Source organism: Neofelis nebulosa, chromosome 16, assembly GCF_028018385.1.
Source record: "Neofelis nebulosa isolate mNeoNeb1 chromosome 16, mNeoNeb1.pri, whole genome shotgun sequence".
NCBI lineage: Eukaryota > Metazoa > Chordata > Mammalia > Carnivora > Felidae > Neofelis > Neofelis nebulosa.
Window position 1 is genome coordinate 58,969,656 of NC_080797.1, and position 18,945 is coordinate 58,988,600.

The following is an 18,945-nucleotide window of genomic DNA, read 5'->3' on the forward strand; positions in this document are numbered from 1 at the left end:
TCTCTCCCCCACCACCCACCCCCAAAAGAAATAAACCTAAAAAAAAAAAAAAAAAAGGAATGGGAAAAATGAATCAGATGTTCAATAACTCAGATGCTCATTGTTACCCAAAAGAAAAACAAGTCTCCCTCCTGCTTGGTCCTTGAGAAATTTGCCTGCCTTAATACCCTTAAGACTTTGATTCCCCTCAGATTCCCTTTTCAGAATTACCTTTTTAAAAATCTGCTTGTATCCCCCCACTCCAAAGCCCTGACAAGTCTCAGAAGAAATCTACCTAACTTTTAATCCATAGATCAAAATGTTAAACAAAAACGATCAAAATTAAGTCAAACACCAACATTAAGTGACTTATTAGTTTCCAAGAAAGCTAAAGACTATTGCTCCTTAATCACAACCACTTAGGCTCTCTTAGCAAAGTTCAGGCCTTCAACAGGTGTTCCGTGTTACTTTTGAAGTCCCCTCCCTCACCATGACCCTTACGTGTCATCCATTCTTCCTCATCTTTCTGCTTAAAACTCAGGAGAACACCCCTTTTCCGAGCCATCATCCCTTTCTTCTTTTCCCAGCAATATTTCCAGAAAAGAAAGCCCAACATTCTGAGGCAATTCAGATTTCTTCACAGCTCAGCTCAACAAGGCAGTTCTGGCTGCCTGTGCAGCAGCAGGCTCCTGCCAAAACACAAACCTGCCACCAGGTCTACTCCGACATGGCAGGCCTCAGAGACAGAAAAGGAACCCCCACCCCAGCAGGAGAAGGGCACTGTAAACACTGCAACAATTAAAGAGCTTTATGATGCTTGATGATACAGACAGTGGTACCAAAAAGTAAGAAGCATTCCATTTAACTTATTTATATGGGTACTATCATTTAGAGTATGGCATTTTCATTTATTTATTCATTCGTATTGTGCCTCACCCATTAAAGAATCTGATGCAGGTTAGTACTCACTACAATAAAACAACTGAATCTAGTTTCTGAAGTAATTGTATAATAGGCCTTTTAAAAATCAAACACGAATTTCCTTTACATAAAAATCCAAGAGTGATTTCCTCTTTAAAAAAAAAAAAAAGTTTAAAATTAGAGCGAGACACATTATAGTGAATTTAGGAGAAAATGAGCACATTTTCATTAGTATCATTTTGGGTTTCCTTTTGGAAGAGCAGTAAGATGATAGCTACTTTAATAAAAGATCAGATGTGATTAAGTTAAGAAATGCTTCAGTGAATCTAAACTACAGCTTTTTGCTTCCCTTAAGACTTAACAACCAAACCCTGAGTAAGACTATCAAAGAAATAGGGAATCGGCAGGTTTAAAATTACAACAGGCCACTAACTTTAGGCTAATCTTAACTGCAAAAATAAATGAGGACCTTAAAAACAAGGAAGACAGGGGCGCCTGGGTGGCGCAGTCGGTTAAGCGTCCGACTTCAGCCAGGTCACGATCTCGCGGTCCGTGAGTTCGAGCCCCGCGTCGGGCTCTGGGCCGATGGCTCGGAGCCTGGAGCCTGTTTCCGATTCTGTGTCTCCCTCTCTCTCTGCCCCTCCCCCGTTCATGCTCTGTCTCTCTCTGTCCCAAAAATAAAAAAAATAAAAAAAAAAAAAATGTTGAAGAAAAAAAACAAGGAAGACATTTTAGAATACTAAATTTTAAAAATTATTAAAAAAAATTTTTTTTAATGTTTATTTATTTTTGAGACAGAGAGAGAGCATGAACGGGGGAGGGTCAGAGAGAGGGAGACACAGAATCTGAAACAGGCTCCAGGCTCTGAGCTGTCAGCACAGAGCCGGACGCGGGGCTTGAACTCACTGACTGCGAGATCATGACCTGAGCCGAAGTCGGCCACTTAACCGACTGAGCCACCCAGGCGCCCCTTAAAAATTATTTAAATAAGCTGACAATCAAAAAGGCTCTTTGACAATGGCAGGAGTATAAACACTGCATATTTTTAACTGCTCCAAAAAATAATTTCCATAAAGGAAGAAACCTCTCTAATTACTCTACCAATTAAATTTTATATGCAAGATAAATATCATCTATGATATTGTTACATAATTTATAATACCTAAGTATAAATAAATACATGTAAAAATATATGTATTTGATATAAGTATATTATATTATATGGAGGACAAAAAATTATTCTTTGTTAACTAGCCATTTAATTGTCTCTATTTCCTCTGTTTTGCCTGAGAAACACTGAAGTGATCTGTAAGAACAAAAGGCACGGTCACAATTATCCCCAAAGAGAGAAGGCCTTCTGATTCAGTTCAACACAACATGCTACAGTTCTGTCTGACACTCCACGCTTCTAAGTAGGTCATCCATGGGAAACATAATTCATCACTATAGAACAAATTATCTAGATTTATCCAGGCTAAAAATTTCTTTGTCTTTTCATCACATCTTTTGAACATCTACTTCTAAATGACAGCAAATTCCTAATATTCATGAAGCAGAAATAACATTTTCTAGTTCCAAATACCATCCTACCAGCCATATTGGCTATTTTTCTTGATAACAAACACCCCGTGCTTTAAGTGGCAAAGGGCCCTACTCCTCATTTTTATTGGCTTCTTAAGAAGCCTTGTTGACTCTTCCTAAATTAGGAAATTAGAATACACAGGGAGCAGGAGGGTGACTATGGAGTTAGAATTTTAACTGGGAAACTTTGGCATTTGTGGCAATAGCTGAGTATTGTTCCAAAGGAAAATTTCATTGATCAAATCAGACTATCTGGGCTGCAGAAGAACAATGCTACGGTCTATCCTTCTCCTTTGAACTACATCAACACTAGGGCCCAAATGGTGCCAGAGGAACAAAAAGATGAGTTTTAATACAGATGTGAGAATGATACAGAATAGACTCTATCTGAACAGAAAAGACTATGTAGACTATGCTTGAACATGCTCGGTCACAGACTATCATCCAGGTACTAAACACAGTATAACTGAAAATGGAGTTTAATCTTCAAATATCATTTAACAAAGACCAGAATGGAAAGCAATACGGCTTTAAAAGGATTGTAGAAAGTTTTTTCTACCATAAATGCTAGCTTATTACTGAAGTTTCTTTGACTCTTATCTTATGCCTGAAGAATTGTTTCCCAGTCCCACTAAGATGACCTCTGGTGTTTCTTTCTTTCTTTTTTTTTTTTTAATCTTTATTTTTGAGAGAGAGACAATGTGTGAGCAGGGGAGGAACAGAGAGAGAGACACACACACAGAATGCAAAGCAGGCTCTAGGCTCTGAGCTGTCAGCACAGAGCCCAATGCAGGAGTTAGAACTCATGAACTGTGAGATCATGACCTGAGCCAACTCGGACACTCTACCAACTGAGCCACCCAGGTGCCCCGACCTCTGGTGTTTCTATTTCTTTTGGCAAGGAATAGAACTGGGGCAGCCAAGACATGGAATAGACATGACCCCATCATTAGAAGTCACTGGTATACTTTATGGCCAGAACACAGGAATCTCCCAGGTCAAACAAAGCTAAGAACCTGGAACAAGAGACTGGATGAACACTGCCCCTTCAAATGCTAACAGCAACCACATATCAGACCGGATTTGAGAAAGGAGAATGAGCAGGGGCACTTTGGTGGCTCGCTCAGGTAAGCGTCCAACTCTTGATTTTGGCTCAGGTCACGATCCCAGGGTCGTGGGATCAAGCCCCACATTGGACTCCATGCTAAGCATGGAGCCAGCTTGGGATTCCCTCTCCCTTTCTCTCTGCCCCTCTCCCCAGCTTGTGCTGTCTCTTTTTAAAATTGAAAGAAAGAAAGAAAGAAAGAAAGAAAGAAAGAAAGAAAGAAAGAAAGAAAGAAAGAAAGAAAGAAAGAAAGAAAGAAAGAAACAAACAAACAAACAAGAATCAAATTTTTATGACTAAGTGATTTGGAAAACAAGCAAAGTCTAAATAAATGGAACTAACCTAAACTCATTCATTCTTCCAAAAGCTATAGAAGACCTCTGAACAATGTGGGGGTTAGGGGCGCCAACCAACTCTCCACCCCCCTGGTAGTCCAAAATCCTCAGATAGCTTTTGACTCCCCCAAAACTCAACTACTGATAACTACTGTTGACTGGAAGCCTTACAAATGACATAAGCAGTCTATTAACATATATTTTGTATATTTTATGTATTATGTACTGTATTCTTACAATAAAGTAAGCTGGAGAAGACAATGTTATTAAGAAAATCATAAGGGGGGGTGTGCCTGGGTGGTTAAGCGTCCGACTTTGGCTCAGGTCATGAGTTCACGGTTCGAGAGTCTGAAAACTGCAACAGGCTTTCTGCCATCAGCATCAGCTTCAGATCCTCTGCCCCTCCCCTGCTCGTGCGCAGGCGTGCTCTCTCTCTCTCAAAAATAAACAAACGTTATAAAAAAAAAAGAAAATCATAAGGAAAATACATTTACAGTAGTGTAAAAAAAAATCCCTGTATAAAGGGACCCACACAGTTTGAACTGCATGTTGTTCAAGGGTCAACTGTATTTGGCTTTTTTTTTTTTTTTTTTTTTTTTTTTGAGAGTGAGAGCACCCATGCAGTAGGGGAGTAGAGGAAGAGGGAGACAGAATCTTAAGCAGGTTCCACGCCCAACATGAGCCCGATGCAGGGCTCAACCTCACAACTATGAGATCATGACCTGAGTCAAAAACCAAGAGTCAGACGCTTATCAACTAAGCCACCTAAGGTCAACTGTATTTGAGTGCCCACTTTGTGACAGGCCTATTCCAGGCACAGGGTATACAGCAATAAAACGAGGCAAATCCACCACCCTCATGAAGCTTACTTTCCAGCCCAAAAGACAAGTGAACAAATGTGCACACAAGAACTGCCTGAGTCAGGGACTTCTTGTAGAGAAAGCAGTAGACAGCACTACAAGAGTGAAGCAAGGGCCAGACTGTGATAGTGTCTGCGGGCCTGCATAAAGAAGTCTGGACTTTCTTCTAAGTGAAAGGAGAAATCATCAAAGAATTTGAAAAACAGGTAACAGGATCTGAGATATTTTTTTAAAGATGATTACCTGCTACATAGAGAATGGACAAAATTAGAAGGAGGGAGACTGGGTAAGGAGATATTACAAAAGCCTAGGCCAGAGCCAGTCGAAGCTTGTAGTGGCTTCAACTAGTTTCGATGATAAGCTAATCAGTTAGACATTGGGTAAGAGTGACAGATTCATTTAAACTTTTTTTTTTAGTGTTTGTTTATTTTTGAGAGAGAGAGAGAGAGAGAGAGAGAGCAAGCGAGCAGGGGAGGGGCAGAGGGAGAGGGAGACACAGAATCCGAAGCAGGCTCCAGGCTCGGAGCTGTCAGCAAAGAGCCTGATGGCGGGGCTCAAAACCATGAGCTGTTGCGAATGCAAGCTGGCGCAGCCACTCTGGAAAACAGTATGGAGGTTCCTCAAAAAACTAAAAATAGAACTACCCTACCACCCAGCAATTGCACTACTAGGCATTTATCCAACGGATACAGGTGTGCTGTTTCAAAGGGACACAGGCACCCCCATGTTTATAGCAGCACTATCAACAATAGCCAAAGTATGGAAAGAGCCCAAATGTCCATTGATGGATGGATGAAGAAAAAGTGGTATATATATACAATGGAGTTATTACTTGACAATCAAAAAGAATGAAATCTTGCCATTTGCAACTACGAGGATGGAACTGGAGGGTATTATGCTAAGTGAAATTAGAGAAAGACAAAAATCCTATCGCTTCACTCATATGAGGACTTTAAGAGACAAAACAGATGAACATAAAGGAAGGGACACAAAAATAATATACAAACAGGGAGGGGGACAAAACAGAAGAGACTCATAAACATGGAGAACAAACTGAGGGTTACGGGAGGGGTTGTGGGAAGGGGGATGGGCTAAATGGGTCAGGGGCACTAAGGAATCTACTCCTGAAATCATTGTTGCACTATATGCTAATTTGGATGTAAATCTTAAAAAATAAAAAAATTAAATTAAAAGAAAACAAAAAAAACCACGAGCTGTGAGATCATGACCTGAGCTGAAGTCGCATGCCCAACCAAGTCACCCAGGTGCCTCTGACCAGATTCATTCAAAAAGAGGGTAACAGTTCCACTTTCTTAATGAGTTTGATCAGAAGACAAACGTATCTCAACTTAAAAACAAGACTTCGCTAAAACTAAATCTTGTGTAATTTTAATGTACCTACATGATTTAGATAAAAGGGTATTAAGGCTCATGCTAATTTTATTGCAACAAGGACATTTGTTAAGCATACTAACGCAAACATCGTTAAACACAAATTCTGGCCAAAGAATCTGACCATGAAAAACCATAACCTGAGAACTGTTTTGCATGCTTGCATTTTTAATGATTTTAAAAATCTTGTTTTGTTTCAAGAATGGCAACTGACTTTTAACATGGCCTGAATGGTATTCACTGTGTTCAATAATTAAGATAAGGTGCAAATGATATTTAAAACACTTTGGCTTTCTCTGCAAATAATTACCTTAAAATTCATAGACAATCTAACTTCTTTGATCTAAGCACTAAACAGACAGTAAGCATCAGTTAGCATTTAAGCCTGGATGGATCAGAATCCAGATTCTGGATGGGCCAAAAAAAGATCTGTTTCACCTTCGGAGGACATTATAGGTTTAGCCAAGAGAATGTTGAAACCATTCACAACTATTTGGGAGCTTCAGTGAATGAAGCAGCTGCTGTGTGGTTCTGGGACAGATGCTAACAGCAATAAGATGTACTGAAGTGAAAGCAAAGGAACAGGCTCTACAATAATACCAGAAATGATGTGGGGATTTTGTTTGTTTGTTTGCTTTTCCCATTTCTCTTAATTAACCATCTTAAAATGACAACTAAGTTACTACCACTTCTACCTAAAAAAGTGGTTTCCCAGATAAATTCATGTGTTAGACCAGTATTAAAATAGCCTTCGTCACAGTTATGTTTACCTAGCATTTAAAGTGGGGCAGGTAGGCTAAAGCTAACAAATATTTACATTAAATCTCAAAAAATAATGCTTCTGGGGCACCTGGGCAGCTCAGTCGGTTGAACATCAACTTTTGATCTCAACTCAGGTCATGATCTCACAGTTCATGATTTTGACCTCTGTGTGCTGCTCAGCTTGGAGCCTGCTTGGGATTCTCTCTCTGCCCCTCCCCAATCATGTGCACACAGTTGCACAAGTACACACATGTGCGCACTCTCTCCCTCTCAAAATGAATTTAAAAAAAAGAAAACTAATCTTTCCAACTTTTTCCTCCCAAAATACCAACCTTTAATAAAACTCACTAAAATTACATATTTCACATAAATATAATCCTAATATTTTTAAATGTGAAAAAAATTATATATATGGTAGCTGGCCTAAAGCTTTTGGTACAAACCTTTTCAAGAAAAATGTCTTCCTCAAAAACTAAGACTTTCTCTTAGGTCAGGTAACTCCCTATAATCAAAACACTCTTGCATGGACACTTTTCTCAACTCTCCTGTTTGCTTTCATATCTGCAGAACATGGCTTTTAATTTTCTCAACAAATTTTTAGTTCTTTTGTGTATTTCTAAATAAGTAATACTGTTAACGTTTTAACTTAAATGCCCTAAGGCTGTCAATATATCTTACGTATATATAGCATTTCCATTTAGATGTTTCACAGACGAATTATATGCTTCCTAAAACTAAACCAAAACATAGGATTTCTGCTTTTAGAACATTAGTATTACAATCACCATACTATAAAACGATTTTATGACAGTTAAGGATCAGCTTTTTAAGTGGCTCGTCTACTCACTTTCCCTACCATATTCCAAATGCATCAGCTATGAATCACATGTTAAGTAACACCTTCCTGAACTTTGTCAAGGAAACTGATGCAAAATACAGATTAAGATACAATAATAAATAAAGACTAAAATTCACAACTGCAAACCCAAAAGACAACAGTGTCAGGCCAAGCTTACTTCCAAATTCTGATTCTAAAGACTTCTCCACAGAGCAGGTGAACAGAGACTTCAATGAATATCAAAGAACACTACAGAGAAGGGTAAAAATGTGTTAGCTTTCTTCCTTGGGAGTGCATCACAGTGACCTGGAGGGGCTACTCTAGGCTGAAATGGAGTTTGGAAAAGAATGCTTCAAAACAGCAATGGCAGAGCATTAACTAATGTACAAACAAACAATTCAGTTCTCCCAGCCCACTTTCTTATTTTAGTCCTACCAAATGAGTCATGTAACCAGCCAAGTGATATCAAGAAGTCCCTGTTGTCCTGTCCCCAAGTCAGTAAACAGAGGCATTTCTCCTTTATTATATCTTAAAGGGGTGAAATCTAAGAATTTCTAGGGGGTCTTATGTGTATGCGCATGTGTCTGTTTTCCTGTGTGCCTGTTATTTATAAAATAATTACCAAGCTACGGAATAAATAATACTTAAAAAGAGGGGAGTAAATTAGGCTTTAAGGTAAGAATAATTCTCTCAACTAAAGAACCCTCCCCAGATAATTATTCATTCATTAAGCACTTGTGTAACTTGTATAACGAACTTGAGAGTAAATTTTTGAGGAAACAGCGAGCATAACAGAAGTTATTCCAATGTAAAGTGCAAGTATCTCTAAAAACGCTCCCTACCTTGAAGTCAATGCCACAGGGTGGGAAGACTGCGAACATGAAAGAAGGAAAGAAAGAGACAAAGAAAGAAAGAGAAAGAAAAAGAAAAAGAAAAAGAAAAAGAAAAAGAAAAAGAAAAAGAAAAAAGAAAAAAGAAAAAAGAAAAAAAAAAAAAAAGGCAGAAACCTGACCTTGTCCGCAAGTCGAACAGTCCTGCGTCCCCCTCCCCCTAGCTTCCCCGGGAGCCAGTTCACACCATCCCAATTGGTCAGTCGGCCTGTTTCAGCACCTGCCCGGCAGTGACAAGGGACTCTCCACGAAGAGAAAAGGGTCTGAAAGGCAAGCGGCCTCGGAAACGCGTTGAGGCCCAGGAGGAAAGGATTCGAAGCGGAAAAGGAGGAGAGGACCTTCGGAGAGATGAGGCTGGCGGTCAGAGACTCACAGAGACAAGGCTCGAGAGGACGACTGGGGGTCAGGATCGGGATGTGTTAAGAGGGCCCACGGTGAGGTGAGAGCTTGAGGGCCGCCAGCGGGCTGCCGAAAGGGAAGAGCTAAGGGGCTGGGAGGCCCGAGAGCGCGGAGAGGGGCGAGCAGGCCCGGGGCGGCAGGGGCTGCGGTGGCCGCGGCCGGCCCCGGTGCGCGGACTCACGTTCTCCCACCAGCAGGATCCGCACGTCTTTCTTCATGTCGGCGGCTCGCAGGGGCCGGGCTCGGCCCGCACGCATGGAGCGGACTCCTCTCGCCGGGAGCGCTCAGCCCACGGCGCCCCTCTCCCCGCGCTACCGGCGCCGCTGCCAGCCTCCCCCGCCGCCCCGCCCGAGCCTCGGCCGGGGCCCGCCGCGCCGCCTCCTCTGCTGCTTCCCTGCTCGGGAGCCAGGACAGCGCCAGCTCCGCCTCCTCCGGCTCCGCGGGCGGCGGCGGCAGCGGCGGCGGGGCCGACGGGGCGCCGCGAGGGACAAGCGCTTTCGGAACGCGAACGCTCTCAGATCCCGAGCGGCGCCCCCGGCGTCCGGCAGGCCGTGGGGCAGGGCCAGGGAGCCTAGCCCACCTTCCCCAGGGCGCTGCGATAGCAGATACGCCTGGGGCTCAGAATTTGAGGAGTAGATCCGCTAGTCTGACCCCCATTTATTTTGCAGAATTGGGGCAGGAGAAGTTATTTGTCCAAGGTCAAATTAGAGCCTGGCAGTGACTCAAGACGGGATTATTCTCACCAGACTATAATCTCTAGGAGGGCAGCGACCTGTCTACCTGGTTTTCAGTAGCATCCACACCTTATCAGAAAGTGCTTGATTGATTAAAGGGTGGCTGACTCCTGGGATAGAGCCTTTTCCACTACACAAAACCACCACCCTAGCTGTTTTTTGCCTGTGATGCTTACAAAATACAGTTCTAAATAATGGCATTCTTTTTTTTTTTTTTTTACCTTGTCCTTGTAAACAGATTCATTTCTTTGTACCAAACTTAATGACTTCCTTCTGCTCTAAGTCAAACTTAGTTTCTAAACCAAACTAAGTCGCTTTCTGTGGTTTCCTCTGAGAAGGGTCTTCTGATATTTTAGTTACGCTTGCTGAGCATAATGCTGGACACATAGGTGACACTGGATAATGAACTCTTACTGACTTTTCTAATATTGCCTTAATTCCCTCCTGACCCTGTCTATCTGGAGGAATTTTTTGCTACATTCCAAATGCTAGGACAGTGTTTGGCATGCAGCAGAAGAAAGAGATAAATAGATACAGAGATATATATAATTAATGAGGAAACACTATCTGCATAATGTGCCTTTTTTTCTATCTTAAATATTACATAATAAGTTTTTAAAGGAAATAAAATGTGTGCAAAGTACAATCCCCCTTTCTCTAGAAGCCATGGGGTGTGGTGTAGCAGTTAAGTGCTGCTGACAGATTGCATGGGATTGAATCCAGAGTCCATTGCCTAATCAGGTATGTGATCCTGAGTAAATTCTTCTACTTCTCCAATCTGTCCATTCCATAATGTGGCAATAATGATAACAATACGTATGTCTTCGGGTGGTTTTGAAGAATAAGATAATACACGTCAACCATCTGGTACGGTTCCCGACTCATGGTACCTGCTGTATTGATTTCAGCTATCATTATCATCATCAAAGGCACTGAAAAGTTACAAGCCACAGGTTTTGAGGCAAATACATTGTTACACTTACAACAGTATTCTGCCTCCTTAATATAATGATGTCCCTACGGAGCATAGGAGAGAGAGCCCTTCCAAAAAAACACTCTATAGTATAAGGAGGGAGATAGGAGAAATACACTCCCTGCTCACTGGGAGATAATGAAGTCCTATCCCAGTATGGACACAAATAAAACAGATGGAAATGTGAAATTCAGGAGTCTTGATAACCAGATCTTTCAGGGAAAAGGATTTCTTCTGCATTTCAGTATTACACAATGGTTGAGTTGAAAAGACACTTACAGGGGCGCCTGGGTGGCTTGGTCGGTTAAGCGTCCGACTTCGGCTCAGGTCATGATCTCACGGTCCGTGAGTTCGAGCCCCGCGTCGGGCTCTGTGCTGACTGCTCAGAACCTGGAGCCTGTTTCAGATTCTGTGTCTCCCTCTCTCTCTGACCCTCCCCTGTTCATGCTCTGTCTCTCTCTGTCTCAAAAATAGATAAACGTTTAAAAAAAAATTAAAAAAGAAAAGAAAAGAAAAGACACTTACAGAGCCCCTATTCCAATACCATTACTCTATAGGTAAGAAAAGCAAGACCCAGAGAGATACTGTGACTTGCCAAAGGCAGTCGAGCTGAGACTAAACCTTGGCTCTGCCATCCTTAGTGAGTGACCCTGGGCAAGTCACCTGTCTGTGCCTTAGTTTCCTCTCTCCCAAATGAAGACTATAATCTCTTCCCAAACTTCTACCTTATGGGATTGTTTGGAGGATCCCATAAAATAATACATGTGAAAAAAATGTTTCCTTAAAAAAATAAACTACACAAATATCAGATGACAAAGGACAAAGGCCCTTTATAGGCGGGCAAATTCTTTAGGGCACTGCCTGCTCCAAGCAACCCTTTGTGGAGAATCTTGACCCCAGGAGCTCTGCAACAGCATTGCCAGCTGATTACAATGTGAATTCTGTGCACCTTCTCCAGAAGCATGAGAGACAAGGCCTTCATGGTGTTGCACATGTGTGCTGGGCAACGGCTTTGGCATTTCTATTAGTTGAAATGTCTGGAAGGCAGAGGACTAAGAAGAGTTTATTTGGCAGGAGAAGATCACACAGTTAATACTGCAAACTCCTTTGTAAATAAAGCCGGCTTAAAAATCCAGACTTAAGGGCTGCAGAAAGAGGGCAATCCGCAACCACTGTCAGCAGGCAAAAATTAATGGTTTGGCACAAACGGAGACCAACACTCATTAAATTGGGGAGAGGGTGTCTGGGCCTCCTGGGCAATGTAAGTTTCTTCTTAAAACGCCTCTACATCTCTTGATCAGCTATACTTCTGAGGCTATGCCTCCCTTGCCCTCCCTTGAGCTTTATGTCCTTCTCATGATATTAACAGACATCCATCAGGGATCACTCTGAAGGTCTCCTGGAGATAGCATAGTTCAGGGGTTAAGATCAGGGACTCTGGAGTCCACCTGCCTAGGTTTGAACCTCAGCTTTGCCAGTTCCTAGCTGTGCATCATCAAACAAATTGCTTAACCTCTCTATGCCTCATCTGCTAAATAGTAGTAACACCTCATGGAATTGTAGTGAAGATTAAATGAGTTACTATAGTAGAAAAACAGAATAGTACATGGTACATGGTCAGTGATTTATAAGTGTTGAATAAACAAAGTGAATTTTGAAGAAAGAGACTTGTGCACACGTCTCTGAGCCTAAGTAAGAGCCACGTGATGACGCACTGCAGCGAAACACAAGCCAGGGGATGGAGTTACTGGCAGTGGAATTTACTGTTGGGATATTGCAGACTGATTACTATGTATTAAGTATATTGGATAAAGCCAAGAGGACACATTGAAATCTAGAAGGCATTGATGGAATTTTCCTCCAGAATGCTGCTAGGAAGGAGTTCTACCATCACAAGACAAACCTGATGCCTCCTCAACTGTGCAGGGGACATAGGGAGGTCTGAACACAGTACCTTTGCCAGGAGATAACAGGATCCGGCTTTTATGCCCATCAAAGGAGGAACTTGCCACACAGCCTGTCTCTGCATCCCAGGACAGTGGGACACCCTGGGCCAGTGGGCAGAAGATGACCAACATCGGGTGAAATAAGAGGCTGGCCTCTGATTGGTGAGTTAGACCTAGTCCCAGGCAAGAGGCCAGTAAAACTTGGACTGGAATTGGCCCCACTCCTCAGACCTTCTATCTTTGGTCTCTAAAGTTAAACCCAAAGTAGCATCCATCATCCATTCTTCACTTTTGTCTCCCACTGCTTCCGGGAAGACTTCTTCCTTTTCCTCTCAAGCCTGCTCCGGTGGAAAAGTCCAATGCCTGATTGATACAGAGTAAATATTTTATCTTGCCTTGTAATGCATTTGCTCTTGGTTCATTGTTCAAACATCCATGTCCTCTGCATAGTCACATGGATAGGTCTCCAGAGGACACGGGTTCTGCTTGCTTGATTTGGCTGGAAGGTCTGTCACTCCACACAACTACTTATTAAAAGGCATTTGATAGTTAGCCATGTGGAAAGGAAATTTTTCCAGCTAGGATCCTCATCTTTAACACAGCATAACTTGGAGTTGTGGAATCACTATATTGTACACCTGAAACTAATGTAACATTGTATGTCAACTATACTTAAAAAAAAAAAAAGCCCTCATGTATTGATGAAGTTGCATCCAGTTTACTTCATAATTTTCTTAAGCTCCTTTCAAATACAGATTGTAAAACAAAAAAACCCAATTAAGAGATAGTTGGTATTGAGAAGCCTCTCAGATCCATCCTTCCCACAAGTGGTCTAATTTCCCTTATGGAATGGGTAGGAGCATGGGCTCTGGAGTCTACACTTCATCTCCAACACCTTATTAGCTGTGCAACATTGGACAAGTTACAGAACCTCTCTGAAAAACCTAAACCTCGTCTTCAAAATGGAGCTATCTCATAGGGCTCCTTTGGTAATTAAATAAAACCTAGATAAAGCATTTATCACATTGCCTAACAGATCACATGCTCACATATCACCCTTCACTGCATTTTTTAATTTGGAATTCATTTGCTGACATGCATTACCTTTCCAAGGGCAAATTGGTTAGCCTGCCCACTCAAATTGTAAAGTCTGAAAGGCAAAAGTGCATTTAATATAACTTTTGATCACTGTAAAGACATTAAAATTTTTGCTGACTTATTATAGATATTAACCATTCTCAAAAAATTTTAGGCCACAGGCTGTTTCTGCAAAACCAAAAATTCCATAGAATAGTAAATGTATATCTGTTTATTTATGCCAAGAAATCACAATTAAATATATTTCAAGAAAATAATTCAAAAGAAGAAAAAAAATATATATATATATATATTCTATTTATAGCAACATTACACAGTACTTAAAAATGGAAAACATATAATTATAGGGGAATAAATTAAGTATGACATAAAATTATTAGCACTTTTGCTGTCATTATGGGGTGCCTGGCTGGCTTAGTTGGCAGAGCACATGACTCTTGATCTCACAGTCATGAGTTCAAGCTCCACACTGGTGTAGAGATTACAAATAAATAAACTGGAGAACTTTCGGGTCATTAAAACTAATGACTATTACAGACATGGAAAAGGATTTACAAAGTAAGTGAAAAAATAGAAATCTAAAACCACATATAGAATTACAGCTATATAAAAACGAACTATGATCTATCCATTTACGCAACTTTTATCCTCTATATTTGTGTAGTTTTGAACTTTTACAAGCATGCACCTGTGTCCACCGGGTAATTAAAACTAATGGATGAACATAGATACTGGCTGAGAATACAAAGAAGGGAAAACGTGGTAACGATTATGAATTAATTTTTAGTACCATCATCTTTTGTACGATGTCAAAGTTAATTTAATAATTAGATCTTTAAAAAAATTTTTTTTAACATTTATTTATTTTTGAGAGACAGAGAGAGACAGAGCGTGAGTGGGGGAGGGGCAGAGAGAGAGGGAGACACAAAATCCGAAGCAGGCTCCAGGCTCTGAGCTGTCAGCACAGAGCCCGACGCAGGACTTGAACTCACAAACTGTGATATCATGACCTGAGCCGAAGTCAGATGCTTTACCGACTAAGCCACCCAGGCGCCCCAATAATTTGATCTTTTAAATAAAATTAATAGAAATATTTAGAAGAATAGCAATATGCTTTAATGGAGGCACTGATGTAGGATATTATGTTTATTCAGTCATTTAACAAGTAGTTATTGTCTCCAGGAGGTGTGAGGCTCTGAGCTAGGTGCTAGGGGCAAAGTACTGAACATCACTGATTTATTATGGGAGACAAGTGGTGGACCGGGTAGTTCATCTTTGGGCACCCTTCTTTCTTCTCACCAGAATCCTCCAAATCATTCTCCAGGTACCCAAACCTTTCAACCCCTTCCACAAAATAGGTGGCATCTCATAATGTTTTCCTTCCTTGGCCAAAACCAACAAGACTCGTGTGATGGTGTCCCATTCCTCCCGTCGTCAGCTCTTCCTACAGGGCACTGTTAACAAATGACCTCCCAAGCAACGCCATGCCTTAACCCAGCAAAAATGCAAATATCCCCAGAGAGCTCCTAGGAAAATGACCATGGTTTTAGCCTGAGTGGCCTTCCTGGTCACTCTTAGTACTAGTGGGTCTGCTTTTTAAGTTTGTTTATTTATTTATTTATTTAAAAAAATTTTTATGTTTATTCATTTTTGAGAGACAGAAAGAGAGAGTGTGAGCAGGGGAGAGGGAGACTCAGACTCCGAAGCAAGCTCCAGGCTCTGAGCTGTCAGCACACAGCCTGAAGTGGGGCTGGAGCCCACGAACCATGAGATCAGGACCTGAGCTGAAGTCAAACGCTTAAACTGACTGAACCACCCAGGCACCCTGCGCTGGGGGTGTTTTCAATGGAGGAGTAACCTCTGATTTGTGTTTTCGGGGAAGCTCACATTAGCAGAATGAGAACAGATGGGAAGAGGGTTCTGACTAGAGACAGAGGGGCTCGGATTAAAATAATCTGGGAGAGAAGCGATTAGAGTCTGCGCCAGAGAAGACGCCGAGGGAAGAGGAGGGGCCAGAGCTGGAATGATTTGAGAAGGCAGAATCCAGTGTCACTACTTGGTGACTAATTGTGCAGAAGGTGGTGAAGAAAAGATCCTATGGTAACTCCAAGACATTGTGTCCTGACCAAAGGCATAAGGTTTTCTCCCCCAGGGCATGTTTGTTTTGAAATATAAAGGTGGAAAAGATTTCACTAGGCAGGGAAGGAAGACATAGTCTTCCAGACCGCATTAGCCCAATCTCTTAGAACCGGGTTTCCCAAAGTAGTGGAACAAGAGGTCATTGTAGATGGTGCAAGGACATTAGAAACAATGACCCCTGTGGCCAGAAAGTTTTTCCCCTTTTCTATTATGGTTTCTACCCTAATTAAGCCAAAATGAAAGCCTCAGGAAGTCTGTAACACGTGATAATCTCCTCTTGCAAGAGAGAGAGCACGCAAGCTAGTGACGAATCCCGGGATCAGAGCCCTAGAGGACAGAACCAGGCTAGTCACCTTGTTTTGTTTTCCTTGAAACATATATTTAGGGTTACCCCTTTATTTAAGACACATGACCCTGATTTCCATTTACGTAACTTTTTAAAAGTTTCCTTTTGAATCGCTTCTCGGCCTTTTGGCTAAGATCAACCATAAGGTTTCCTTTGGAAATGAATGTACCTGAGAGGGGTCAGTGAGTTGGTTTAGGAAAAAATATTAAGTAAAAAATGGTGCAGGAGATAATGCAAAGGTAACAAGAATTGTGGCACATAAAAGGCTGAAGCTTGGGAAACCCTGTCCTAAGAAAGCCTATGGCTGGCTAGGAAGGTAAATCCCAAATTGAAACAAATCTTTGGCCTAATCCTAAGTATAATTAAAGAAGATTGCACTCCTCTGGAAGGACAAACACTCATGTAATGATTAGGGTGGGTTTTTTTAATGTTTGTTTTGAGAAGGAGAGAGGGAGTGCGCAGGCATGCCTGGAGGAGGGGCAGAGAGAGAGAGAGAGAGAGAGAGAGAGAGAGAGAATCCCTAGCAGGCTCCACACTGTCAGCATGGAGCACGATGCAGGGCTCAAACCCACAAATGGTGAGATCATGACCTGAGCCAAAATCAAAAGTTAGATGCTTAATCAACTGAGCCATTCGGGCGTCCCAGTGATTAGGGTGTGTGTGTGTGTGTGTGTGTGTGTGTGTGTGTGTGTGTGTGTGTAAGATTTTATTTTTAAGTAATCTCTACACCCAACATGGGGCATGAACCCACAAACCCGAGATCAAGAGTCAGTTGCACACTCTGGTTTACTGACTGAACCAGCCAGATACCCATTGCGGTCATTAAGGTTTGAGCAATTACGAATGAGGATAAATTTGGGTTTGGGGCTGAGGGCTCAGGCAGAAGTGGGGGATGATGGAGCTGAGCACATACCAAGGAAGATTATCCCTTCCTGTCAAAAGCCTCAAGTGCCCCTGGGGAAGGGATTTTTCCCTTGACCAAAGCAAGAGAGCCTGAAATACCTCCAAAGAGCAGCATGTTGCATTTTGTGGTTTGTTTCTGCAATCAGCTAGGAAATAAAGTCTTCAAATTAAACTTTTCCAGAAAAAAAAGTATTTGAGGGAGGAAAAGAAAGAGACAGATAGATATAATTGTATTAGAGGTTGCTGTGACCCTAAGAAGGTGGTGGCTTCCTGCTTGGTAGGTGGTTCTTCCAGGAACCCAAAGCCCTGGACCCCAACAATGGACACACCAGTAGGTGTCTCACCAGCAGGTGAAGTGTGTGTGTGTGTGTGTGTGTGTGAGAGAGAGAGAGAGAGAGAGAGAGAGAGAGAGAGAGAGAGAAGTGGAGGGGAAGAGAGAGGAAGAGATACAGGTGGCCCTTGTCACTGACATTACTGCCTTCTCCCTAACCCCTAGAAAAAAACAGAGACAAGTCTACAAGAAAATGTAAGTTTTTGAGAGAAACACCTGCAGAGAAGGTGAGATGCTGCCACAGGAGTCCCCAGTGCTCTGCTCATTAGCCTTTCCGTCCCCACAGGAAGTCTTTCCAGGTGGATCCCTGTGTGGATGATTCCTTCCCCCATGTGGCATAGATCCAAGTGAGAGGCCCTTCAGCCACTGGCATTTCAGCTTCATTATTTCTGTTCTGGAGGATTCTTGTTTTGTTTCGTTTGAGGAAGGGCACCACTTTTCACAGTGTCCTGGAAAGTTTATGCTGACAGAAAACTTGAGACAAAAGCAAAGAAGCAGAGTGCGAACCTTTATTCTCTACTTAAAAAATTTTTTTTAATTTTTTTTAATGTTTATTTACTTTTGAGAGAGACAGAGACGGGGGGGGTACAGAGTATGAGTGGGGGAGGGGCAGAGAGAGAGAGAAAGATACAGAATCCAAAGCAGCCTCCAGGCTCTGAGCTGTCAGCAGAGAGCCTGATGTGGGGCTCGAACTCATGGGACGTGAGATTATGACCTGAGCCAAAGTTTGATGCTCAACCAACTAAGTCACCCAGGTGCCTCTCTACTTCTTTTTTTTTTTAAGTGTTTATTTATTTTAGGACATAGAGATAGAGTGTGAGTGGGGGGGAGAAACAGAGAGAGAGGGAGAGAGAGAGAATCCCAAGCAGGCTCCACACTGTCAGTGCAGAGCCCAACATGGGGTTCAAACTCACGAACCGTAAGCTCATGACCTGAGCCAAAGTCAAGAGTCGGAGGCTCAACCAACTGAGCCACCCAGGTGCCGCCCCCCCCCCCAAATTTTTTTTAATGTTTACTTTTTTTTTTTTTTTTAATATATGAAATTTACTGTCAAATTGGTTTCCATACAACACCCAGTGCTCATCCCAAAAGGTGCCCTCCTCAATACCCATCACCCACCCTGCCCTCCCTCCCACCCCCCATCAACCCTCAGTTTGTTCTGTTTTTAACAGTCTCTTATGCTTTGGCTCTCTCCCACTCTAACCTCTTTTTTTTTTTTTTTTCCCTTCCCCTCCCCCATGGGTTTCTGTTACGTTTCTCAGGATCCACATAAGAGTGAAACCATATGGTATCTGTCTTTCTCTGTATGGCTTATTTCACTTAGCATCACACTCTCCAGTTCCATCCACGCTGCTACAAAACGCCATATTTCATTTTTTCTCATTGCCACGTAGTATTCCATTGTGTATATAA

At 42.0% G+C, this 18,945-nt stretch overlaps 1 protein-coding gene across 9 annotated transcripts in view; it reads right to left on the reverse strand.

Annotated features, from left to right (window-relative positions):
- The window catches only part of RHOT1 (ras homolog family member T1), a 79,446-nt gene that overhangs the window by 55,213 nt on the left and 5,288 nt on the right, over window positions 1-18,945 (reverse strand). For 2 of the 9 annotated variants that reach the window (XR_009255180.1, XM_058704458.1), the window contains exon 1: window positions 9,244-9,488. The exons of 1 other annotated variant lie outside the window; for it this stretch is intronic. Coding sequence is in view for 6 of the 8 variants with exons in the window: in XM_058704458.1 (XP_058560441.1) it covers window positions 9,244-9,319 (76 nt within the window). In the remaining 2 variants the exon portion in view is untranslated. Of the gene's footprint in view, window positions 1-7,951; window positions 7,973-9,243; window positions 9,489-18,945 lie in introns of those variants that run through there. 6 more of the 9 variants (XM_058704459.1, XM_058704462.1, XM_058704463.1 and 3 more) reach the window with 4 other exon arrangements.